Source organism: Cuculus canorus, chromosome 7, assembly GCF_017976375.1.
Source record: "Cuculus canorus isolate bCucCan1 chromosome 7, bCucCan1.pri, whole genome shotgun sequence".
Taxonomy (NCBI): Eukaryota; Metazoa; Chordata; class Aves; order Cuculiformes; family Cuculidae; genus Cuculus; species Cuculus canorus.
The window spans coordinates 30389500-30414594 of record NC_071407.1 but is presented as its reverse complement, the minus strand read 5'-3'; the positions used below and the strand labels follow the sequence as shown (position 1 = coordinate 30414594).

The window sequence follows — 25095 nt, the reverse complement described above, 5'->3', positions numbered from 1 at the left end:
GCCCAACTGCTTTCGTGATGGGTTTGCAAAGAGAGTTGCAAAGTGAGCAACCAGGACTGACTGTAGAAATGTTCCAGAGAGTTGAATGGAAGCCAGAGACCTAAGTCTTCATTTGAATTATTTTGCTTCTTACATTTTTTAGCTTCTTGAACACTCCCAGTCAGAGAATAGCAGTCACTCTGCTGCATGAAACAGCAGACAGAAGAGCCTTTTTTTCCTCACAAAATATCAGTCCCAGGAAGATCCCTACGTAAGACTTAGGGATTTTAAAACCTTCTTGTGAGAACCATGAGCCTATCACATAGCCTGTGCTTATTCTGGGCCAGATCCTGGTCTCGTGAAGCCAACAGGAGTCTGCTGATGGCTGCTGGTTGCACTGTGTAATGCCCAAACATCACCAACAATGCTGGCAACTCAGCCAGGTTGGCTTTTGGGAGGCAACACTGTGATATTAGGCAGCCTGATCTAGTGGGATGTCCCTGCCCATGGCAGGGGGTTTCGAACTAGATGATCTTTAAGGTCCCTTCCAACCCAAACTATTCTATGATTCTATGATTTTGTGATTCTATGATATTTGTGCTGCTGATACATTGATTCTCTTCATTCCAAGTTTCAGAGACAAGGCAAGGATGTGGAAAAAATTAAACAGAGGCTGATAGAAATTGCAAACTATGTTGATAAGGTAAGAACGTGAGCATAATTTCACTTTTTCCTAACTTGCTACACTTTCTGAAGGATGTTGATGAGAAATCTGTTTCAGCTGCTAGTGCGTTAAGAACGCCCACATCCTCAGATCAGCAGTTTTCACAGCCTTTGCCACATCTCCTTATCTATCCACCTTTTCAAGGAGCTAACCCTGTTGCTTTCCTAATACTCCAGTATTTCAGAGCAATTTTTCTCTCCAGTGTGTAAAACCCAAAAAGTAAACTTAAGCCTTTCATATGTGCTTCAACGTACTGAGCTGTGCTCAGCAATGCTTTTGAACCGTATGGGATGCATATGTCTGTGGGAGCACTGTTCCTAAGGAGATGCATCATCTAGTTCTAGGATTTTATTAACCTGGGAAGAGGGTGAAGATAATCATAAATGGAACAGCCCATAGAAAAACACTTATTTTGGGGGTGATCCAGTTTTAATGCCAACAAAGGACCTGTGAATATGCGGCCATTAAGATATATAGCCCAAGGAGTAAGACAGAATTACAAATATGCAGTGCTTAAGGAAGCAGAAGCTGATGGTTGAATAAGAGCAGTAAGAGAGATATACACTTGATTTTTTTGTATTTGAAGCAATTTCTTGACAATAAACAGTAAATGCTAAGAATCCTCTACAGGAGTTTTGAGCAAATGAAAGTTTATTTTTGTTGTGCTGTATGACCAGAAAATCTTAGGAGTCCAGTAGTGAAATTATAACTGAGGGAGACTTAATTTAGCTGAGAACTTCTCAAGTGATACTTCAAAGGCAGTAACTCAAGGAGAAGCATTCGTGATTAAAAACAAGCTGCTGAAGACACCTCCACCTCTTATATAATTTTCTCACTGACATATTACTGGAGGACAGGTGTTTATATGTTAACTGCTCAAAATTAATCTTGCATGTTATAATATAGTTACGTTTTGCGCTTAATTTTATCCTCAGCAAATGCCAATAGTATCTGAATTACTGTAATGCATATAAACAAGACAAAGATCTAGTATATTCTTTTCTGATACTGACAGCCAAATCCGCACTTGATTGATTCTTGAATCCTTCTTCACATTAGTCTCACGTTAGAATTCTTATCTCAGCTCCACTGCTAACGTTGCTTCAGCTACCCTCTTGTAGCGACTGTGGCGTTTACTAATGGGATAATAGAGTACGTAACCCACACTGCTAAAATCACTCGGGTTTATCTGCTATGAGCAACACTCGACAACTCTAGCTAATTTTCAGCTGCTATTTTCAACCACAACCACAGTACAGCACAGCTGCCTCTTGAATTGCATTTGTACTAGTGACGGAGGGCAGCCTGAAGAGAGGCATCTGCCATAGTAACAAGTTTTTTTCAGAAGTGAAGGACATGTGAAGGTAGTTGAGACATAGAGAAGTAGCACATCTCTGGGTGTCTTTGAATTCCTTATGTTTGATTAGCCAGGTCAGAACTGGTTTCTGTAAGTAATGGAAATATTTTGTCTGAGTCAGTCCTATCAGGTGTTCATTTTTGCCCTGGAGAAGAGACTATTTAACCCTCTGTAAGAAAGGTTCATATGCACACTATGCTTCTGTTGAAATATTCTAGTCCAATGTGGTCTAAAATGGGTTTGAGAGATAAGTTTCTATTTTTATATTTTTTATGTTTCTATATTTATATTTTAGTTCTATAGGCCACTAAATATTCGAGTAGCCCTGGTCGGAGTGGAAGTATGGAATGACATGGATAAGTGCTCTATATCTCAAGACCCTTTCACTAGCCTCCATGAGTTTCTGGACTGGAGAAAGCTTAAATTACTACCTCGTAAACCCCATGACAATGCACAGCTGATAAGGTAGACTTAAAACTATGTTTAATGTTGGCTGGGATTTCAGTGATTTAAAAAATAGCTGTACTGAATTCTTCCCCAATTGCTAAGCTGTTGGGAGGAGCATCTGTGCTCCTGAGAGTTTGTCTTTCCCCTCTGTAGACATCAAACATACAGGCACTTTGCAGCATCCTTCAGCAGATGCTTCAGATTCATTTCCTTCCATGACTCTGCGATAGTTCTGTTACTTGTACGCCTTTCCTGTGTACAACTCATATAGAAGTGTGGGTGTGTAATAAGCTGGTAAATACTTAGGGTATGAATTTACAAGCAGTTTAAGCAGTCTAAATTTTTCCTGAAGAAGGCAGTCCTATTCTCACCCCAAAAGCAGAGCTAAGGTGTCACTATGTGAAGCCTGTTTGGTAGTACAAAGACCTCAGTAAACTTTAAAATGCAGCTTAAATGGGGCAATTCCTTTGCATTTGTGACTCAGAAATTAAATTGCACACATCTTTTACCCTGCTGCTGTTTCCTGGATTAAAATAATTGAGTAAACATGTTCAAAGTAGAAGCACTCTTTAAAAAAAACATAAGCAAAACACATCTCTTTTGAACCAGGTATCATTTTAATCTGTGAACCATTCTTTATATATACAGATGAACATACCTAGTGTCTTAGTAATTAAAAGGAGCTCTTTACTCATTACATAGATATTCTTACGTTAGCTGTGTAAGAGTAGAGTGGGCCCTTCCAAACTGTCCCTCAGGAGATATTTGATTACTCTCTATGTATAATAACACTTTGTTTGGAGTGATTACATTATAGGCCTTGTATTCTAACAAGTAGCACATAAACTTCTACTGCATTAATATAACCTTTCTTTGAGCTACAGACATTATTTTTACATTTACATTTCTATTCCTAACTTCAGTCAGGGAACAAAGAAAGGAAAGAAGTATCCTGTTACCGCAGTAAACCCAAAGGGTGGTGATCAAATGGCTATTTCTCGTAACAGAGATGCTGTCATTGTCAGTTTGGCAAGTTGGCATGACTAATCTGTGCTTTTCATTGTTTTAAACCTGCAAATGTCTGGAGCTGACATATTTGAAATGGGATCTTTGTTTGAGATTGGCAGAAATGCCAGACTGAAAATAATAGGGTGGTAACTTGGCACTGAATGGTGATTATGTGATTCTTCTCCTTTCCCTCCCTCCTGCAGTGGGGTGTACTTCCAAGGGACTACCATTGGCATGGCGCCCATAATGAGCATGTGCACTGCAGAGCAGTCTGGAGGGGTTGTCATGGTAAGTGGTGGAAGCACAGGACTTGAAACTGGCCCAACGGATGCAACACAATCTCAAGTTTTGTAGTTCTTTATTCTGTACCAGAACATCAGCCCCTTTTGTTTCATTTTCAGTCTCAATGTTATCTGTATCTGCAGGCACGTTGCTTGTAAATGGTGGTTTCTATAGGTAAAAAAAAAAATATTGCATTAAAATATATCATGACCTCTTTGTGAGAATCTTCAACTTCTAATTATCATTTAATCAGACGTTGAGGTGCTGTGAAGATGTATTTGTTAGGCACTTGGGTATAGTAGCGTTACAGGCAACAACACTCCATCATAAGTATTCTATTATATTGATTTTATTCTGTATTTACAGAGTTTCCTGTGTAAGACCTTATTTTCCTTTTTGCAACACAGTGGGTTTATTACATTGCCAGAGAAGAACAAACAATGGCAACATTTATTTTACCCAAGCCTCTCTCAAAGAGTATTGCTGGTAACATTGTTGTTAGATGCCAGGCATGATGAACATACAAGTAAACATCTTAGTCTATTTCTGGATTATTTTTTGTAATTTTGAACAGTGTTTTGTGATAAGGTAAGGAAGGAAGTTTTGCAGTAACAATGCTTTGTAATAGAAATTCTTTAAATAAAATTAGTTAAATTAGACTCACAGAACTTGCAGGCCACTAACAAGCTCAGCTACTGACTTCAGAGCTCAACTCCAGAGGAGAGATCCAAGGAGCCCTAAAAACATCTTAGTCTCTGAGTTCAGCCTGCACGTGCTGAAAACTTTTGTGTTTTCTACAGCTTTGTCAAGAATTCCAGCATCTCAGGTGATGTGGTGGTTCTATCCAGCTCTGCTGGACACCTCAGCTGCAGTTACCTACATAAATGAGGTGGGAGGTCAGGGATGCACAATCCTCAGAGTCTGCATAGTCTCAAAGCTCCGAAGTTCTTCAGAGCTTCATGGGGCTAACCTGGAGCCCAGGACATTAAGGCTTTTGTGACAAAACCGTCCACGTAGCAAGATAATCCCAGACATACAGTCCCTTGAAGCTCCCGTGTTTCCTTCTTTCTTAACTAGTGTCCAGGCTGAGGTTGGTCTATAATGCAGGGCCACTTTGTGGTCTCTTGGACAAGTAGGCAAGAAGCCAAGCTGAGGTGATGTATGCATTCATGGAAGATGATGTATAGACAGTCCAGACTGAGAGAATTTATGAGGTGTGCAGGGAAGCTGAGATGTAGGAGAGCTGGAAAGAATGATCAAACCACATAATTTGGAGAAAGTCATGTCAAAATTGTAGAAAAGACAAAGGTAGCTTTAGAAGCTGAGTCTCTTACTGGTGTTTGTTACAGCTTTTCACTGGGTATGTGGGATAGATACAAAAGGAAAAGCAGGAAGAGAGGAAGAAAAAGCTGTAGGAATCTCCCACTACACACTTCCAAATCTTGGCAAAGGCAGATATGAAGCAGACAGCCTCATTTTATTTACTTCACCCTCAGGCCAGTAATCACTGCTTTGGCTTTATCTGCAGTCAGAGATGTCCTTAATGATGGCTTTTTCATCCTTGTATTTTTTTAGCATAATCTTTAAAATATGCTATAGTGTATTTTACTGCAAAGTCAGTCCTCTTCATTTTCACTCTGGAAAATGTCATTTTAAACAGAAACAACAGTAAATATTTCATTCCAATAACAAGAAAACAAGAATCAGCATTTCTTTAAGTGCTTTCAGGGCTCTGATAGAGGAGAGACTGATTTATGTGTCCAAGAGAAACCCTGTGACTGTTTATGAATTGTGGGCCAGGCTGCAGCTTCAGTTGTGCGAAGGAGTGTGATGTTTCCCAGAGACTTTCACCTCAGTGAATTGAAACTTTTGAGGTGCAAATTAACTCGAGGCTTGCACAGCATGACTAGAAATGTCTTCCAGTTCTTAAAGCAAATCCTCAAAAAGGAGACAAATCCAAAACAAGGAAGCGCTCACCCCCAAAACCCAAACAGGCAGCTGCCCAAGCTTCCTCTTGAGTTAACAAAGGCTGATTCAGGTCTATACAAACGAGTCTTCGTATATTCCTGTTACGTACACAAGAAGAAGGCTCTAAATTTGGAAGACGTGCAAGTGAACGAGTGAATAACTGTTAACCTTAGAGGCTACAGTGCTCAAACATCTCAACAGTGGGCAACTGAACATTTCGCCATCCTTTTAATTCAGCCATCCTCTTAACTATCCCAAACAATATCGAAAAGCTCCCACATTCTCAAAGGTGATCTGACAGACACTGGACAATGGAGAGATTGTATGACAAATAGATTTGAATACAAATACTGGAGTCAACCTTGTATGATTTGATTTTCCTGACTGTTTTTACAGTTACTTAGCTATACTATACGATCTAAATTCCTCCCTCGTGCCTTCCTGAGACCCTGCCCCTCTCTGGTTTGAGGTAGGGCTGGATTTTCGCAGTGGTAGGTGATACCTTGTCTTCTACTAATTTTAAGAGAAACTCAAAGTGTAGAGTTTGAGAAAATCCGAGTTTGAGAAGGTTTTGGTGTATCAAGAGCATTATAATTTTACTTTACTCTGATGGTTCAATGTGTTGTAGAAGATCAAAGAAAAGTGACATTAAAGCAAGTCATGGATGCATTATTCAGTCTTCATTCTGTTTCGAAAGATTGCCCACTAAGTTCATGGTTTGAAAAGTAAAATGTTGCTGTGTTGCTGTAATGTAATATACTTACTCGTCAAATTTCAATTGACTTTAGTTGGGAGTTAGGCAAAATGACCAGTGTGGAACTTAAGCACTTTCTTACATTTCAGTGAATTGCTTAAATAAAATAAAAGTGTGTTTTAAGAAACTTATTACTACAACTGCATGAATCTTCGTGGGGAGCACCAGGATTGGGGCATTTTCTAGCTGAATGTTGACAGTGTTTTATAATTTGTTCTGAAACTCAGTGGGATGAAGCAGAGTTCAGTTGAAAGCAGCTATGTGTTTTGTGCAAGTTTACAATGTCTTAACAGTAGATAGTTGCTTATTCAGTGATTGTGAAACTGTTTGGTAATTACTTTTACTGCTCAAGTTAACTTTAAAAGACCCCAATGGAATAAATCAAAGTCACATTGCTATTCATTTCTTTAGGCCTTGTGATACTTTAATGGTCTCAGTATCAAATAGGACGTGTCATTGTTTGTTTTGATAATCTTACTTTATGTTGTCTTCAAGTAACCTCTTTTGCTGAGACATCACATTCCTTCTTTTAAAAACCCTCTCTAGAAACTAATAAAATTTCATTCCAAGTGGATCTGAGCAAGTAATGAAAACTGCATGAGCTGCAATATTTGTTTGCCTATTCAAGACCGAAATTACATTTCAGATCATTTATTGCTCTAGTTCTGGAGTGGACTGTGTGAGTTCTCATTTTTATTTTTAATTACCAATTTAGAGGAGTTCAGATAAATACAAGCTCTATTCAGTAGGTGGAAGAGATACTAGCGAAATAAAGAAAAACTGAGTTCAGTTTGTTGTCTGTCTATATAGCTTAAAGCTTAGAGGATATTTGTCTGGACCACATAGCCCTAATTTCAAGACATCATACTAATGTGTTGCTGGTCAGCTGTATGGAATTATTTTATTATTTTCTTAATCTTCAGTCCCAGATTGCTTTCCACTTGAGTGATAGGTGGTGTTCTTTTCACGACATCAGGCTCGATCACATTGAATTCTCTCACTATTTCATAAACTTACTATAAGTATAAATAAATCGACCTGTACGTAACTGGTATGTAGGTAAGACAACTCCATATGTAGCCATTGTGCAGGGGTATAGATTTTCTTCTTCTTACAGATTATTTTTCTGCATAGGTATACATTCTTGTTTCTTTTACTATGACAGGTTGTACAGCTTCTTTCAGTAAGTAGGCATCTTGGAATATAACTGCACACTAAGTGACTGTTTAGTTAGTCACAAGATTTTTTATTCTTTTGAGTTTATTCCAGTTGCAGAAGGAGTAGTTTCTTGTTTTCAAAATGACTGTACTCTCTTTTTTATTTTGTTTTCTGTTTGAGAAATTATTTTCTAAAAAGATTTGCACAGGCAGATCAACGAAGAAACTCTTTAATCTGCCCCAAATAATGTATTAACAGTTTCATTACTATACAGTTAATGGTTTAGACAGTTTTACCTTTCACTTCTTTTTCAGTCAGAAGGTTGGCTTAGAAGATACTAAAGGAGTTACTTAAACTGAATATATATATGCTTTTAGAGCAGACAGCTGTACGTAGTGATTCCAATTATTGACTGATAAATAGTGAATCATGCATTTATATTACATGTTTATGGCTTTAGGGAAAGCTTTCATATGAGTACACTGAATTTTTTTTCCCTCAAGGAAAATGATCTATGTGAAATGGTCTTTTACTTGTGGGTAAGCCTACACATCAGTATGATAAGTAGTTTCTAATCAGATCATGCAGTGAATTTCTCAGAGATAACTGCCCCAAAAGTCAGCGTTTCAACAAGGATTAACGTTAATATTTCAATTTGGACACTTGCAACATTTAGAATATTCGTAGATTTTAACAAGAGGCCATAGAATATTTTGATTTGCCTTTTCCTTTCATTTTAAAAAGATTTTCAAAGGTACTTGTTTTTTCTTACAAGGCTTGTGAAATCTTGGACTTCCTGATATTAAAGAAACAGCCTGAAGAATATTTAACGGACCAAGAGAAATCTCTTGTTGCAGGGAAACGTCCCTGCCCATTGCAGGGGGGTTGAAACTTGGTCTTGAAAGATGGTCTTTAAGGTCCCTTCCAACCCACTACATCTGGGTGACTGTTTTCTGCCACTGCTGTGTCTTCGGAGTTTGGGGCATTTATTGAGCAGGGGAATTTTAAGCCCTAAATAAAGACATGTTCAGATGTTCAAAGCTGCCCAAGAGATTCAAATATCTAAAGTGCTGGGGAAACAGGATGGCTGGAACAGATAGGCTGCCCTGAAATGTCCAGTCTGCGCTTGGTATATGGGAATGAATTTAAAACTGTGTTCTTTTAACAACAGTTAGGGTAGGTTTATAAAACATTTCAAATAACAAGCAATAGCGCCTTAGATGGGCAATTTGTATTTTCAATTGGTTTTGTATGTTTATCTGACTAATTCTGTTGCTTTTTTTAAGGATCACTCAGAAAACCCTCTAGGTGCAGCAGTCACCCTGGCTCACGAACTGGGCCACAATTTTGGAATGAATCATGATACGTTGGAGAGGGGCTGTAACTGCAAAGCATCTACCGATAAGGGGGGTTGCATCATGAACCCCTCTACTGGGTAAGTGCAAAGGTAGAGTAAACACTGGTAACTTACAGTTGAAGTGGGAAACTTGTAGTTTTGGTTTGGTTTGGTTTTTTGTCTCAGAAGTGTTCAAGGGGAAAAAAAGACAAACCTTTTCAACACCTGTCAAATCTTCTCACAGTTATCCCCCTCAAGCTGAAACAATTGAACTTGTTATCAGAGCATGACATGTACCATTGTATTGTTCTATTTCCCTGTTACAAGTGTGAAAGACAAAATTGCCACAAGCAACTGGTTAATTTAAAGAAAAGAAAACAAAACAAAATGAATTGCAAGTGTTGAATCAAAATTTCACCTCTCATCCTACCAACCGAGTATCATAGTCATAATAGGAAATGAGAAGCATTCCAAGACCAAAAGGAAGATGAATGCATAGGAAATAAAGCAATGCAGAAGGAATATTACGAGACTCTCTGTAAAGCCTTTGTCTTGTGCAGAGAAGGTTTATAGTTTTGCACAAAGTTTTGCATTTCACTGCTTTTATAAGTATGCAGCAAGCGTGTGACCAAATAAAATCTGTAAGGTCGGTGGGGTTAGGGCTGTTCAGTGGCTTAAGGAAGATCTTCCAAGTAAAGATATATGGGAAATACAGCCACTGAACCCATGATCATCTCTCTGAGTCAGTGCTGGACGATGCTGATGATAAAGGCACTATGTCAAAAGGGAAGGCCAGTGTTTTTGTAGACAGAAAAAATACAGGCATCATGACCATGGTAACTAGTTACAACTTACTTATCTATATTTTAAAGTTACTGTCAGAAACTGAATGAAGCAATCAATGAGTTCACCATATTCAGACAAGAACTGACAGAATTAAATTGGAGTAAGAGAGTAGATTTACCAAAGCTTTCTGATGGTAAGTGATGTGGTGGACTGAAGCGCCTGCAGAAATGTTAGTGGCTGTGACTGGGAGCTGGTAAGAACCAGTCAGACAAATATCTGTCAACAGTGTCTCGTAGGTACAGCTGGATTTGCCTTGGGACAAGAGGATGATCTAGATGATCTTCTGATGTCTCTTCCAGCTCCAGCATTCCCTGTGTTTGCTTAAACTTCATCTATTTCTTAAAAGTATCTTCTGGGAATTGTGATCAGCTTAGCTTCTGCTTTCTGTGAAACTGCATGTTTCTGGGAAAGGAGAGCGATCTGGGAGAGGCCAGGGAGTGTTGGGCAGGATTACTCCCTGCTGGTCAGCCTAACAGCAGCTTTGGCCTTTCTTCAAAGGCATGCTGTCACCGTCCTTCAAGGCAGAGAAAAGGATTCTGGTGAGAGGCCAAGCACAGCAAGTTAAGAGACAAACAAAAGAGACTTGAGTGTGTAGAGGAGAACAAGAGTGATTTCTACAGTTTGGGAACGAAAAATAGCTGAGCTCTTCTAAAACAATAGGTAGTAAATATTTGTATGGAACTGCATTCTGCAGCACATCGGGGCTCTTAAGCGCACTGTGAAAACAAAGTGAAATTGGAAACAGGGCTCTGAGGTGAGGTGATGCTGTGGCTGGCAAGCGGTGGGCATACAATTCTGAGTTCTGGGCTCTGGAGCTCTTGAAAGATGCATGTAAGCTTTAGTTATCCTAGCTGAGCTACTGGTTGACTACTCAGTTACTCCTCTTTTGGGAATTAATGCAGGAAATTCTCTTAGGACGGAAATTTCTATACGCTTTCTGAACTCATCCTGTGAAGGTATCTCTAACCTGAGATTAGATAGCATTTCCCTTGTTCTGCCTTCTGTATCAGACTCTTTTGGGTGTATCTGAAGCTGTCCTCTGTGCCGGATGTGCCACTCCAGACACTTGGCTCTGGGTTGGCTCAGAACATGGACAGATCAGGGTTAAACCAGCTCACTGTCTTCCTCAGATATGAGTCCAAGCAGCTCAGCTCACATTATGCTGGCGTTTCTGTAGTATCTTACAGTTTATAAGCTGTCCTTCCTTCAGCAATGCCGTGCCCAACTCCAGAGCCCCACAGGTTTGGCAGTTTGGGGAGGGGACCATCAGGGACACTTCAACTTTTAAACGCTCTCTTGCAATTTTTACCGAACTTTACATACAACTTGTGCCTGAGGAAGAGTCGTGGCATTCAGAACTGAGTAGGCCGTTTTGTTTGCAGTGATTATTGATTTATAAATGAAAATTTTAGCATCAAGTTTATAGCCTTAGGCTTTACCTTCAAACTGTGCTGTCAATCTGTAATAATTATTCCAGGAGAATATTTTATGCCTTAAGCCAAACTACATTTTACCAATTTAAAATTAACATTTAATATTCACCCGACATCAGACTAACAGTCGTATTCCTCCGAGTAACTTTACTCAAGGAACACCAAAGAGTTTTCAGCTCTGAAAATACGTGTCTGTTAGGCCAAATGAATATTTCCTAACTGAAATACATTCTTAAAACAGCAAAAACATCAAAACAAAGAGCATCCCAGGAAAGCCATATACATTTAGTGAGAGAGCCTGCTCTCTCAGTATACGCATTGGCACTCACTCTGTGGGCTTCTAATTTCTGTTGATTTAAAGTATATTTAATAAATGCAAGGAAAAAAGTCTTTGGGCTGAAGTTAGTGTAAAAAGTACAATCCCCTGAGAAGTCCTTATCTGATATCTAAAAGGGATAGGAACTATCTAGGTTGTAACAGGAAGGCCTCTGTAAACTTAACTGAGGAGTCATTCGTGTGGTTGTGCAGCAAAAGGGAATGTTTTAAGGCTTTTCAATTAAAAGTGATTTAATTAATCATTGCCATTTCTTTCGGTTCTTATGTTTCTGTCTTTGAAGAAGTCTTAGAAATTATCCTTGGTGAAAAAAAAAATCTCCAGGGATCAGTGTGGAATTTAAATTCTGTTGGATCTATCCTTTAATGAGCTTCCTATAGCTTTTACTCTTCAAAGATACCAGCAAGATGTGTACTATTTGTGTGTGAGCTACAGGTGGCTTAAAGACCCACTGCTTTTGCAAAATATATTTTGTATAACGTGGGATCAGAGTACGGTTAATAGTTGGACTCAATGATTTTAAGGGTCATTTCCAAACTAAATGATTCCATGATTCTATATAAAACCAAAAATTTGTGGCGCTCCAGGCCTTTTAGAGCTTCAAATATCTGCTATGGAACTATATGAATACACTGCAGAAGTCTGGGATTTTGCTATTAAAGTAGCGTCAGCAAGGAAATGTTTAATACTAACAAATTGTTCCCTTTTTTATTCTGATGTTTTAATGATATTCCTACAGTTCTTTTAACCATAGATTGTTCCAAGTGAAAAGGAAAGATATGAGGAGTCTAAAGGAGACTTGTAAATCTTTTTACTGAGATCGCAGTATCTAAAAACTAAGGGACTTGGTCAGCAAAGCCATTTCAGTATTCCCTTTCTTTTCCAAGTATCACCCTAAAGTTTCCACTCTTGGGAATGAAAGTATTCTTCCTGACAGCTAGATAAATACAGAGGAGTTCTGACAAAACCCAAGGCTTCAGTGTAGATTTATACCACTGCAACTGAAAGCAGAATTTAGCAGAAACTGCAAAGCAGAATTTAGCAGAAACTGCAAAGCAAAATTATGCCAGTTAGGAGTGCTGCCTTATTTAATAAATTTGGAAATTCAAAGTTTTATGTGCTCCTTTATCAAAGTTGAGCACAGGTATCTCCAGAGTGTTTGAAATCGTTTAAGCTCCCCCAAAGCAGTTGAAAGTGTAAGAGTTCATATATGCTTGAAATTTCTTGCCAGACTTAAGGGGAGCAAAACTATCATAGATAGCCTTCTCCCCTCCTGTGAGCCCAGGGGTTTATACTCCTTCTCACCCACATCTCTGTCCTTGCTAGAAGTGTGGTCTCCTACTTTATATATAGGTGACTTGCACAACTAACTCGTCATCAGTGAAGCTGAGCATAACATAAGCATGTTCTTCCTTCCTTCCTACAGAAGGTACTTCTTGATGCCTTTCCATTCCCTGTCACACCTATACACCCCCTCAGTTTCAGTGTTCATGAAAGACCAGGTTTTACCAGTCTCCTTCAGATGCTGATCCTACTGTAGTCTCCATTGCTTTGTGGAGTGCTATGACTTGCTATAATGAAAGCTTCTTGCCTTGTCATCTTGCAGAAGTGTGTTTCTTTAACCAGGATCGTTTGTTGTTGCTGAATCATCCCAGTCACAGCTAATTGAAGTGCCAGGCAGGTTCCTAGGATAGAGATATTTGTTTCATCTCTCTTTGCACCTCCGTAGACAGAAGCGGGTTTTCACCATGCTGATAGAAAAGAGGGTGATGGAGAAAGGGCTGCTTTGCAGTCTCCCCTCCAGTCTCCTTTGCATCTGGCTATGGCAGCCACAGAGATTTTTCTCCAGGTCCATACCATGTTTCTTTTGCTATCCATGTATTATGAGATGAAATGCCTCATATTGACCTGAAAGGGTGCAATGTTTAACCACAGGCTGAAAGCTGTCTTTACAGCTATAAATCATGGGGGAGTTTTACACACACAAGGACATGCCTTCAGATAGCCTTAAACTCCAGAATCAAGCATCATCAATTTGTGCCCAGTCTTCTAAACCCTATTGCACACCAGCCACAGCCTGGCAGCAGCTCAGCTCGGTCTACTTTGACTCTTATTTCTGCCTTGGTTGTAAATTGCTTCTCTTCAAAGACCATGATGAAGAAGAAATAAATAAATGCAAGATAACTGAAAATAGCAAATCCTTAGGAGAAGAAAAATACTATATAGGCTATCGTTTCAAGGCACGAAACGAGTGGTATGTATGTAAGAAGTGCAAAACCTGTTGTGTGAGAGAGAGCATGGCAACTGGTATTTGTTCGACAGACTTTTGAGTGAAAGAATATATCTTCAGAAACTTTTATTTTAATCTAGGCCCATAGTAGACTTGGTTTTTATTCTCTTCTAAGAGTTGCTTTGTTCCAGGGCATAGTGATAAGGACAGAAAGATATTTGGTGCCGTGCAGTAAACAGGGAAGCAGCTTCTCTATGATAATTTCTCTGCACAACAGCTCCTCTTTGTCGTGTCTCTTTTAGAGTGATGTTCTTTGGAAAAGTCAAAGAATGAATTTAATCCCTCGATGCCTGCCTTTTTTTTTTTTCCCTGCTCTTATCTTGGATCTTATGTTACCCTTTCCATTTTCACAGATAGAATTTAAAGTCAGGGTATCTTTCTGATTCGATTAGGTTTTAAATTCAATTTAGACAGATAAATATGACTGCATATGTTACAGGGAAGCGCAGCTGGGACTGCGACACTGTGACTTCATGCTGGTGGAAATGTCCGTGTTTTGCTTGTGCTGCAGGGTAGCCTGGGGCTCTGCTCCAGCCACGGGACTAGGTTTTGTGTAGTGATCATAAGTGAAGAAAAAGGAGAAATGAAATTGAGATCAATTGTGTAACCTCTCAGCTATTGATCAGCATTTTAGAGGATTTTTATGAAACTGTGCCTCTCAGCAGAAAAGAACAGCTAATTGTGAGTAATTGCCTCTCAGTACACAATTTCACTTTAATTAGTGAGTTTGGGGAGGCAGAATTTGGGGGAGGAGAACAATTAGGAACACAGAAAGTACATAGAAGAAATTGCAAAAAGTGTACAGAAAAATACTGGTTCATTTACTGCTGAAATTTGGAGAAGACTTTTTCTTTTAACAAATCCAGAAAACACCCACTGTTGTCAGTACTTTTTTTAAGTAAAATTGAAACCTTTATGGTTAAATTAAAACAGATAGCCAGTGGGAAGATATATGTTGGTGAATGAGAGCAAGAGTAAAATATGATCCGTTAAGAATCAGCTGAAATTAATTAACTTGATCTAGTACAGCTGAGGAGAAACAGAGAAATACTAAAGATGGGAAGGACCATCAGGAGGGCTTCTTTGAGACACTACTGAAAAAGAGCATTGCTACGTACTATATTTTAATTCCTTCTAAGAACAATTATGTATTCTGCACCAGCTACTGAGTATGTTTGTTACAATTAAAGCTAAATAAATTTAACTTGAAACATAGCATTTTTTCCTAAGTAGTAGTACCAGATATCTGTAAGAGGGTAAAAAGTGATACCGAACAAGACTTTAAGTTGCACAGCAGTGACTGTGAATGTGGATATTCATTTGCGCCACTGGTGATGAGTTGGCCTGTGGGTTCATTGTACAAGTGGCCCAGGCAGCCAAAGGGTTAGGTTAGGAAACATTTGTTCTTTATTGCATGTTAAAATCCAGTTCCCAACTGTTTGGAAAGGGTAGTGCTGTATCATCTGGGAGAGGCAGCTTTCCTCCAAATGAGAAACAGTTATGTTTGACGCCTTCCCTTCATACATTAACTGCAGTGGCTGAGGGGAGGTGCATTACACTTCATTTTATGTCATTTATAGCATCCATTTCTGCTAGCAAACAAAATTCAGTTTTATTGGCTAACCTCTATTGACAGCTCTGTATGGTAGCACGTATACTATCAGAGACATCTAAAATAGCTATTTCTTTGCTTTCTTCTCTTCCCCCTATCTGCAATTCCTGCTTGTTTCATATTGTTGAAGGTCTTACTTTGGTTTGTTTCCTTATTTTCTTAGTGTAAGGGTAGGGCTAGTAGAAGTTTTAGCACTTGCGTGTAACTAGTATTTCATGAGTCCAGAAGTCAATATAGTCCCTCTTCCCGAAACTATTATGGCCTAAAAGTGCTTCTGGAAATGCTCTCCAGAGCCACTGAGGTGTCACAGTTTGGCTTAGGTATTTGTTCTCTGTGTTACATTGAAATTAAACAGTCGGTCATGGGCATGTAAGTTATAGAATCTGTATATAAGGTCTCTATAGAAAAGCCATCAGATATTTCTGTATATCACATTACACCCACAGCAAACACCATGAAATATAGATTTGGGCAGAGAAATTGGCCTATGGATCTAAACCCCAACCTGGCTTACTCCTGTGCCGCATTTTCCTTCCACCTCTAGTGACTTGAAAGAGCATTTTGTGATAATCCAGGTGATGAAAATCATCCAGGTTAAAAGCAAAGCTTGTGGGGGCAGAGGAATATGTACAAATGAGGTTTATTTAGTGATTTGTCTGGCAGCTCAGGTACAAAATTATCTCAATGCAATTGGGTTAATTGTGGGCAGCAGGATTGGGTCGGGATGAAGAGATGCTCGGCAGCTTCTTCATCTGCTTTCACCAGCAAGGGCAGATCCAGGGGAACAGCACCCTGTCATTAAAGTATGTTACAAACTGATGTCCTTTGATGGTGCTGAAGGTCTATTCCTCCCTCGTGTATCAGCCATTACCATTAATGAGAATTAGGACTGCACATCAAAAGAAGACTAGTAACAGTAATGCTGATTTTATAATGCTTAAATATATATCTGCATGATAGATGAGTGGCTGATGTCTCCTGGAGAACCGTTTTGCTCAGTAGACTTGTCTCTCAAAGGCTTTTGTGGAGAGACATATTATTTTCTCATCTGCTTTTCTTTGGTTTTTTTCAAGTGCTGTACAAAAGTATGTTTAAATGCATTGCAAACATCTAGTTAAATAAGTCAGGCATAGGTAGAATCTTCTAAGGACGAGTTAGGAGAGTCCTAATCATATGTATAGTTTAGTGTATTAAATATTAGTTTCAATCACAGTTCATCTTTTTGCAAAGTTGACTCATGGAAGGAGGTTATGGGGTCCCCTTGATTTTAATTATTCAGACTGAACTGGAATCTACAGAACTGGGCTATGAAAACATACACCCTCAAGAGATTTCCAGCATGCGACCTTCAGGAGTATGCCCCAAAACCAGCATCTTGGCTTTGGTACCAAATCCACTTGAAGTGAAAACCACTTATTCCAACACTTCACAAGGTTAAAAACAAAACAACCAATCACCCCTGCCCTCCCTCCTGCAAAAAAAAACCAAACCCAAACCAACGAAACAAGAAAAAAACCTTAACTAAAAGTAGGTAAAAGATAGTGCTAGAAATGGGAAAGAAATCAGAAACAATGTGTGGAAAAGGACTCTCTAATTTACTTATTACTCTTTTCTTCTTTCTAGACATCTCACAACATCTTGTAGCTGCAGAGCTCTTAAACATTAGATAATCAAACTATTATTAGTTAGCACAGTATTTTCTGACCCCTTTCAGCTTGTTTCAGCTGTGCAGACCTCATTTTGCGTTTTTCGGCCTGGCAGCTGAGAGACATTAAACTGTGGAGTCAGCAGAACTATCTGGAATTACCTCTGTTACAATTTGAAGAAAATGAAATTATCTTCAAGATGTAAACAGTTTCTAATTAAACTCTGAAGCTGTTTATGTTTCCAAACCAGTCTGAGCTGAGCTCTGCACAAAGACACGACTTCTTCGTTGTCTTTTTCTTTTTTTAATAAAGTTGATATACTGATGTAATAAATTGCTTGTGACAGAGTTAGGTCTGCTGTGCCAGCAGTGCAAAGACCGGTTTTAAAAGAAATTAAGCAACATATCCCTATGACCTACTAATTTAGCACATTGCATTCTGGTCCTTCCTTCAGTAGGAAATGGCCATGAGATTACAGAATAGATTTATGTCAGTCTTTCACTTAACTCCAAGTAGCACTGTGTATGCAGTGCATTTGGCATCCCTTCTTGTTAATAATTTCCGTACATTGCAGATATACATAGTTGTTGAAATAAATAAGATCTGCATTGAGGAATTACTGGTGTTGGTTGAAATACATTGCACGTTTCCCAGTCCTTTACAGGAATGGGTCACTGTCAACAATTTGCTCAATGAGCTGTGGGGCAGGTCTTTAAAATAAATGAAACTCTTTATTTATTTTAATTTACTCTTTCAAATTTCAATAGCTGTGCTGTTAGAAGTGAAAATATTTGGGCTTTCTGGTGTATTCTAGAGGAGAACTTCTACAGATTTACAGCACGCATTTTCTGTAAGCGAAAATGACAAGGAGAGAGGTTACTTCTCAAATGAAAACACATTTTACTTCTGTGGGATTATTTATAGCAGATACTTAAGGACAAATGGGGTTTTCTACTATACAGGGTGTCCAGAATGGGTACAGTGTTACTGGCTTGCATGCTGGTTTGTGAGAGCTCATCTGCATTTTGTCGTCACTGTAATATCTGTAGAAAATATAGCTCTGTAAGGGTCATTTTTCTTTTGCAGTGCTGCTGTTGCCATGGTCCAGGAGAATAAGTCAGATATGGACATTTCCCCTTCTCCTAGCTTTCTGATTCAACAAAAAAACTTTTCAGCCTATCAGGAGAAGTCTGTACTGCAGTGCATGGAGAATTAAGCACACAATGGCCAGTTTTAATTGGTGTTAATGAATTCCAAATTCCCAGACTATAAATGGAAACGTACCTTAAAGGGCATATTCTTAAGGTCACATGAATGCTCCCTTTTGAACATGTGTTGTATGCCCTGAAGCAGTTCAAGGAATTGATGTTGACTTGGAAGGCTGAATCATTGTAATTAAATGATGCCTACAGCTGCATTTGCCACAGTTGTCATGGGAATCGTAGTGTCTTTTGTGCCTGGGATAGATGTGCAAAATGTTTAAAATTCTGAGAGGGAAGATGTCTATTTTAACTCAACAATTGCTTCCTGCAAAGTCATTCTTTTTCTTTTCTAATGTCAAAGCTTATTACAGAGTCCCAGATGCATTTACTGTGGGATTCTTGTGGCAGAAATGCAGGTAGGCTCCATTTCAGCTTTTTGAAATGGAATGGTAGAGCCCCAGTGGTGAGAGGAAGACAAGAAACTACTTATTTTAGTGTAAAGTCACTGAAAATAAAAAGGTGAAATAACTTTCGTGTCGTAGGGAGCCTTTGTGTCTGCTTCTTATATAGCATGGAAATTGCATTCATCTTTGTCATTGATTTTCTCCTGGAAGCCAACCAGCATTGGATGTGAAATCCAGGCTCCCTCAAAGTTGGTAGGAGAGCTCCTATGAACTTCAATCAGACCAGGATTTTATCAGGATACTTATGGATTCCTTTAGATGTATCAGAAGCCTTTCATTCCTGTGAGTGAAAGTTTTAATTTTCTTGCTTAAGGATCCCTAAGTTGCACATTGTGGGTGGATCCATTCTTTTCTCATGGCTTGAAATAATGATTTCATACAGTGTTGCTACCAATTAGTTTATTTTCTTTGGTAAAGCTCTGTGACAAAAGGGAAGCTAGAAAAAGTGAGTAATTGTTATTTATATATTATAATTTATTTATTTTATATGTATTTATTTACTTACTTATTTACTTATTTATGATTTTTTATTTAAAGAATTCCACATCCATTTGTCTAAGGTGGTTTACATGACACATAAACTTCTTGGTCCTTAGGTAGTAGAAGAAAAGCAGAAGGTAGAAATGCTAGGGGAGTGCAGTCTGATTTCTGGCACTGTTATGCCTCACGTGTCTTTCCTTTGGATCTCCTAAAAGAAAACAAAATTAAGTCATGCTGTTTGCAAGTCAGGTACTCCTGTATTGAAGTCCTGATTTATTTAGAGATCAGATAGTACAGATGTTAAGTGAAATTGGTATGAGCCTGTACTCCAGTTATAGTTTCTTTCCAGCTTTTTGCCGGGCATGTCTTTCTGACTGACATTTCCATAGTCTTTGTTCTCTTAGTGCTTCTGCTACTGCTCTTTCCGGTAGGCAGCTTCTTCATGTGCTTTGTCCAGAGGGCTGCTTCCCAAATTTCATCTCCTTGGTCTGGGTTCTTCCTTGGGGGCTTTAGCCCTCCTCAGAGTCTACTTCCTTTAATTCACTGTCATTTGATGTACAGGCTCATCCTTGCCCAAATCCATCAGCGGAGGCCATATATCCACAGTATGGCAGGTCTTTAAATCAAGCTCATCACACTGATCACAACGGTGGCTGGGAGGAGAACTGCCTGTATTTCTTTCACTCTTTAAGGTGTAGTGTATCAAGAGTCGCATTTAAGATAAACATAAGCAGGACAGGATCTTGTACTGGTGAAGGGGGGAAATGTCCATACATAGATACCATGGGTTGATTTTTCTCTATTACAGTCTGAGTTTGATATTCCCTTTTGTTTAGTCTGCTTTGGTTTTTGAAAAAGGATTTTGTTCTTCTTCACCCAAACATGTTCTCTATAAAGTGGTCTTCTCAAAACGGAGTTCCCAAAGTCAGAATTTTTCTCCCAGTCCTGACCGATTTAAAAAACAATTCCAAGGTTTTCAAGGGAGAAAAAAATCAGAATGTAACTGCCTAAAAGAAAAGCTGGCTGTCAAATCATGTTGGGAACTAATGCAGTGTTATCAGGATGTAGCGGTGGTGCCATCGCATTTCAAGCCAGGTCAGACTGTGTCGTTTATCTAACCAGAAATCAGTAAGAAGCTGGTATTCAGTGAGGTATTTTGAGCAACAGGATGGAGCATTTGTCTTTATTTGCTTGTCATGTGCTGAGGATGTTGTGTTTCATGTTGCAAATTTAAACACAGGGATTCTGGTTGTGCTTCTTATCTACAGTTTTCTTCATCGCCGGCAGCTGCTGGCAGGCATGGTGTGCCTGCTGCCCTGCTTTTCTTTAGCATGGGACCAGACCTGACCTGGCCTTTCACCTCTCCCTCTACTGGTTGCTTTTTCCCTTTTACTGTAGTCAGCATTGGATTAACCTCAAATTCTAAGTAGTAGATTGTGAAACCTGAACTCTCAGCTATACAGCAAATTTTTATTAATGAGGTAGTGTTCTAAAAGGAAACAGAGCAAAAGATGAGCCAGAGGCAAAATCAAGCTGATTATAGCTACTTTCCTTGGCTGTCTGGTTTCCAACAGGAAGAGCAGTTGTCTGAGTTCAATTCCCACAGAGCTTTTGCAATGCAGATAACTCCAGTGTACAGTCAGAATACTGTCAGGATTGATAAATTGGTTTAGTATTCCTTCATCCCTAGAATACAGAAAGGAAAGTCACAATATGCCTCTCAACAAGAAAAAACTGTACATTTGTCAAAGTAAGAGTAACTGCTAATAATGTTTTATTTGGCAGTTTTGTGACTGCGGAAATATCAAGACATGACATGTATACTGTATAAAGCCATTAAGTGCTGGTCCTTTGCAGAACTATTTTTCTGAACCATGCAGCCATTTGTTTCATTGCTGCTTTCTGCCCTGAAGTCCCACATTCAGTATTATAAATCTGCCTTTTTGAATATTACAGGTAGTAAAATTTTCACCTTCAGTTTAACGGGAACGGTCAAGTCTCAGCTGAAGCTCTGACTATCCAGTCGAGGTACCTGAAGTGAGATTACTTGAATGCATTCTGGGAATCTGCACTATCCCCAGGGCCAAATTAAAATGAACCTGAAGCATTTGTGTGTGAAGTTTAAACATTTACTTGGAAAGACTTTCTTTTCAATAGCCCTGGAAATTTCATTGTAGCCCAACAAGCCGTTGCCACTAAACATCAGTTAAATTAACCAGGAGGGGTTCCTAGTTCACAGTTATTTATTGAAAGTGTAAAAAGTAGCATGTAGTAAACATGACAAAAGCTATAGGAGAAATCTAGGCTTGTTTTTAGATCACTGACCATGAACTCAGACTGCAAGAGCTTTGATGTCATGTATAACTTCATGGCCCAATTCTGTGCTCTACTTTATTGATGCTCTAGGGATTAAAACTATAAAAGAGGAACAAGAGAGTGAAAAATAGGCTAGAAAAATAAATATGAGCTGTCAGACATCTATTGCCTTTTGAAGCAAACTTCCCATTTCAATACTTTTTATATGTGAAAACACTCTACATTTTTAGCTAAATGCTTCCAACACTGCTGAAAAAGCTTTGCCACTTCAGTTCTGTGACTGGTGTCTTGTACAAAGCTCTATCAAGTGCTGGTGCGAGGGCCTGGACTCTCTGGAGCCCAGCAGTTTGCCCCCTCCTCCCAGTTGTCCTACACGTTTGCAGTTTGCAAAACCATTTTTGGGAGGGAATCTGCAACAATCCTGATGGGTCTCCTTTTATTGTGCTTGTGGGACCTACTTTAAAATGGTATTTGTGCCTTTCTCCCTCAAAAGTACTTAAAAATGACAATATTATTTAAATAATAGATTAAAAAGCCCTTCCATAGTATCGTATTGTATCATTTTAAACAATTGCTATTAATACATGAGCCATATGAAGTAATGTGTAATGACACATATTTATAAATGAAGGAATCTGTAGTATTTGAAGACCTATTTCAATATCAAAGAGAACTGGGTTTTATCTTCTGCTTAATACCTAATTCTGTAACATTCTTTATGCTTACTAATTCATTAACGTACATACTATACATAATAGCTGAAGTGTCAAAAAATGTCATCTAATAGCTATTCAGTTTTATTCTAGCAGGTTTAAATCTCTTCGGAGACCATAAAAAAGTTGTTCTCAAGAGGTGGAGAGCAGTAATAATTTTTAGAAGCTTAAAACCAGGAGGGATGATTTTTAGTGGGAAAGAATTATGTCAATTAGTTTAGGAGCTAGAGGAGGTGGGAAAATAGTCATAGTTCCTTGAAATCAATACCTCATTTGGTCTAGAAATGTTCATGTCACTTGAGCTTCTAGCTTCGAAAGGTCTATTTTTGCTCTCTCTGCCACTGACGTTTTTTCCAAGGTAGAAATCTTTTATACGTGAATTAACAAAAGCAATAAAAGTTAAAAAAAACCCCATCAATTGTAAGGTTCCTTTGTAAGACTGGGATGTGCAACAGAAAACCTGTAGATTTATGTGTAAGTCATTCTGCAGGATCTGAACAACAGGGAACTCAAATTCACACCTTCTGCCTCCAAAAAAAAAGGATCTGACTTACTTTCGTCCTCTCCAGTTGTAAGTGACCCACCGTGCAGCCAAAAATCAAGAATTTTGGAGACTGAGGAAATACTTGTGTTTGTGAATCTCAAATGGTGCTATGGTCAAGACAGACACAAAGAGACACTGTGATGTTCACTTCAGACAAGGTGTTATCACAGAAAGTGTTGGAAATTCAGGTGCTCTACTAGTGAAATTTCTGACTCAGAGGGCTGAGGCTGAGCATCCCTCTTATCTTTAAGCACCTTCATGCTCTTAAGAAGCACTGCTGATGCCTGAGCTATTTCCAGATATAACCTCTCAGGTTTGATTTTTCAAGCATTCTGGACAAAACCAGTTCACAGTTTTCTGCACCTTTTGAAATTAACAGCAATTGTTTTTGTAAGTATGCTCTGGAAAATCAAAATGCCCTTTTAAAATTAATATAATCTCCAATTATCATATTACCTCAGGGAGGAAGGCCTGGTGGTACTTAATAGCACTGTTTGGGGCTGTCGTGCATTTTAATTGAGTGAATAATTGTAAAAGACTTCAGGCTCTTTTGGTAAAAGGTTTTGTATAAACATTGCCATAATGCTGTATAATCAGGTTATGATATGAACCATAATAAATGAACCCTATAAAGAGATATGTAATGTATATATGCATGTGATGAACTTGTGTATATAAATCAGCATTTTGGAGAGAACAAGGCAGTTACTTTATACAGGTCCTAAAGTTCTTGAATAAGGAAAAAATCTAAGATTGGGTAGCAATAATCTTAATAATCAGTGTTTGTTTTCAAGATATTGTGAGATAATCAAAACGGGTTTTTTTAAGGTATTGTGAACCTGCAATTTGTCCTCGTGTGCAATATATGGAAAATTGCCAGACGCACTGATGGTGTAACCACTTTAGCAGTGCTTCTTGAGAAGGAGCAAAATATGTTGTGGTTTATGGAGGAGGTAGATTCAAGCTACTAAATGTTTAGACACCTAAAGGTGTAGATATAGACGTCTAGAAGTTTAGAGGAAGCAAGGGAGTTTCACTTTAGATGGCTTTCCCACGGTGTTGTTGCAATGCAGTGGTAGGGTTTGGGTTGGAGTAAAGGTCTCCTGCAGCCTATGTCAGTGCTCTTCTGAGCATTTTCCTGGTGGAGCAATGGGAAAGACAGCAATGGCAAACGTGGCACACCAGCCTCAGAGATGGAGTTGGTGCTAGGTCCATAGTTCAAATGCTGTGTTACCCTTCATCAATCAGTAGCCACTCTGTTTCTCCTGAATGCTTTGTCTGCCTAATCTAAGACTATAATTTTCTGGGGCAGCGACTCACTCTTTTTCTGTGCCTGTACTCTCTTGTTATTCTGCTCGTTAGGAGGGGAAATGCCTCTGAAATGGAGATGATGGAGATGAACTTATAGTTCGTGCAAAAGAGTCTATGCTAGGCAACGCGATGCTGTTACAAAGGATTCTCTGTTCTTGAAAGGACTTGACACAGTGATGATGCCACTTCACTTAGTTAATGAGAGGATCCGTCTAATACAGGCTAAATGCAAAACTACGTAGAGGAAACTGGCATTTGAATGGCTCGAGTGCTTGAAATATAAATGAATGGGACAAGACCAGACTCTGTTTCTAAAGGAATCAATTACCAGGCATCCTCTTACTACTGTGAAGCTCTCATTTGCAGGAACAGGCAAAGCTTTTTTGCTGGGAACTAGGGTATTCATTGCTTGACATTAAGCACATCTTTTAAGCACCAAGGAGACATCAAGGAATGCTGTGGATTCAAGAGGGGTAGAAGGACTCTGAAATTATTTTCCATGCTATAAACCTACCAAAGAGACTGATGTAGTACTGGGCATGATTTGAGTTCTGTAGAGTTATACCCACAGCCAGAATGGTTTGACTAAATGATCCAGTGTGTACTAAACCTATAGATTCAAACAATGCAGAAAATGTGTGCTATTCAGCATCTTAGAATTAGAATGAGATTGGACTGGGGTGTTATTAAAATTTTCTTTCTCTTCCCAAGTGTTGGAAAATAAGGATCTGTAAAAGAAAATGTCTCGAGTGAAGAATAGTGGAATATACTACCTGTTACCGAATTTTATACCTCTGAAATGTTTTCCAGTGGCCTACATGAGCTCATAGCTGAGTGTTCTCTCAGTAGGAAAAGTGTCTGGGGTGCCACAGAAAGCACAAGTATCCATGC

General features: G+C 38.8%; 1 protein-coding gene across 1 annotated transcript in view; it reads left to right on the top strand.

The window, feature by feature from the left end:
- ADAM12 (ADAM metallopeptidase domain 12) overlaps positions 1–25095 on the top strand; it is a 182722-nt gene that overhangs the window by 121670 nt on the left and 35957 nt on the right. The window contains exons 8-11 of the mRNA XM_054070962.1: positions 611–682; positions 2356–2525; positions 3719–3803; positions 8964–9112. Of these exons, the coding sequence (XP_053926937.1) occupies positions 611–682; positions 2356–2525; positions 3719–3803; positions 8964–9112 (476 nt within the window). The remainder of the gene's footprint in view (positions 1–610; positions 683–2355; positions 2526–3718; positions 3804–8963; positions 9113–25095) is intronic.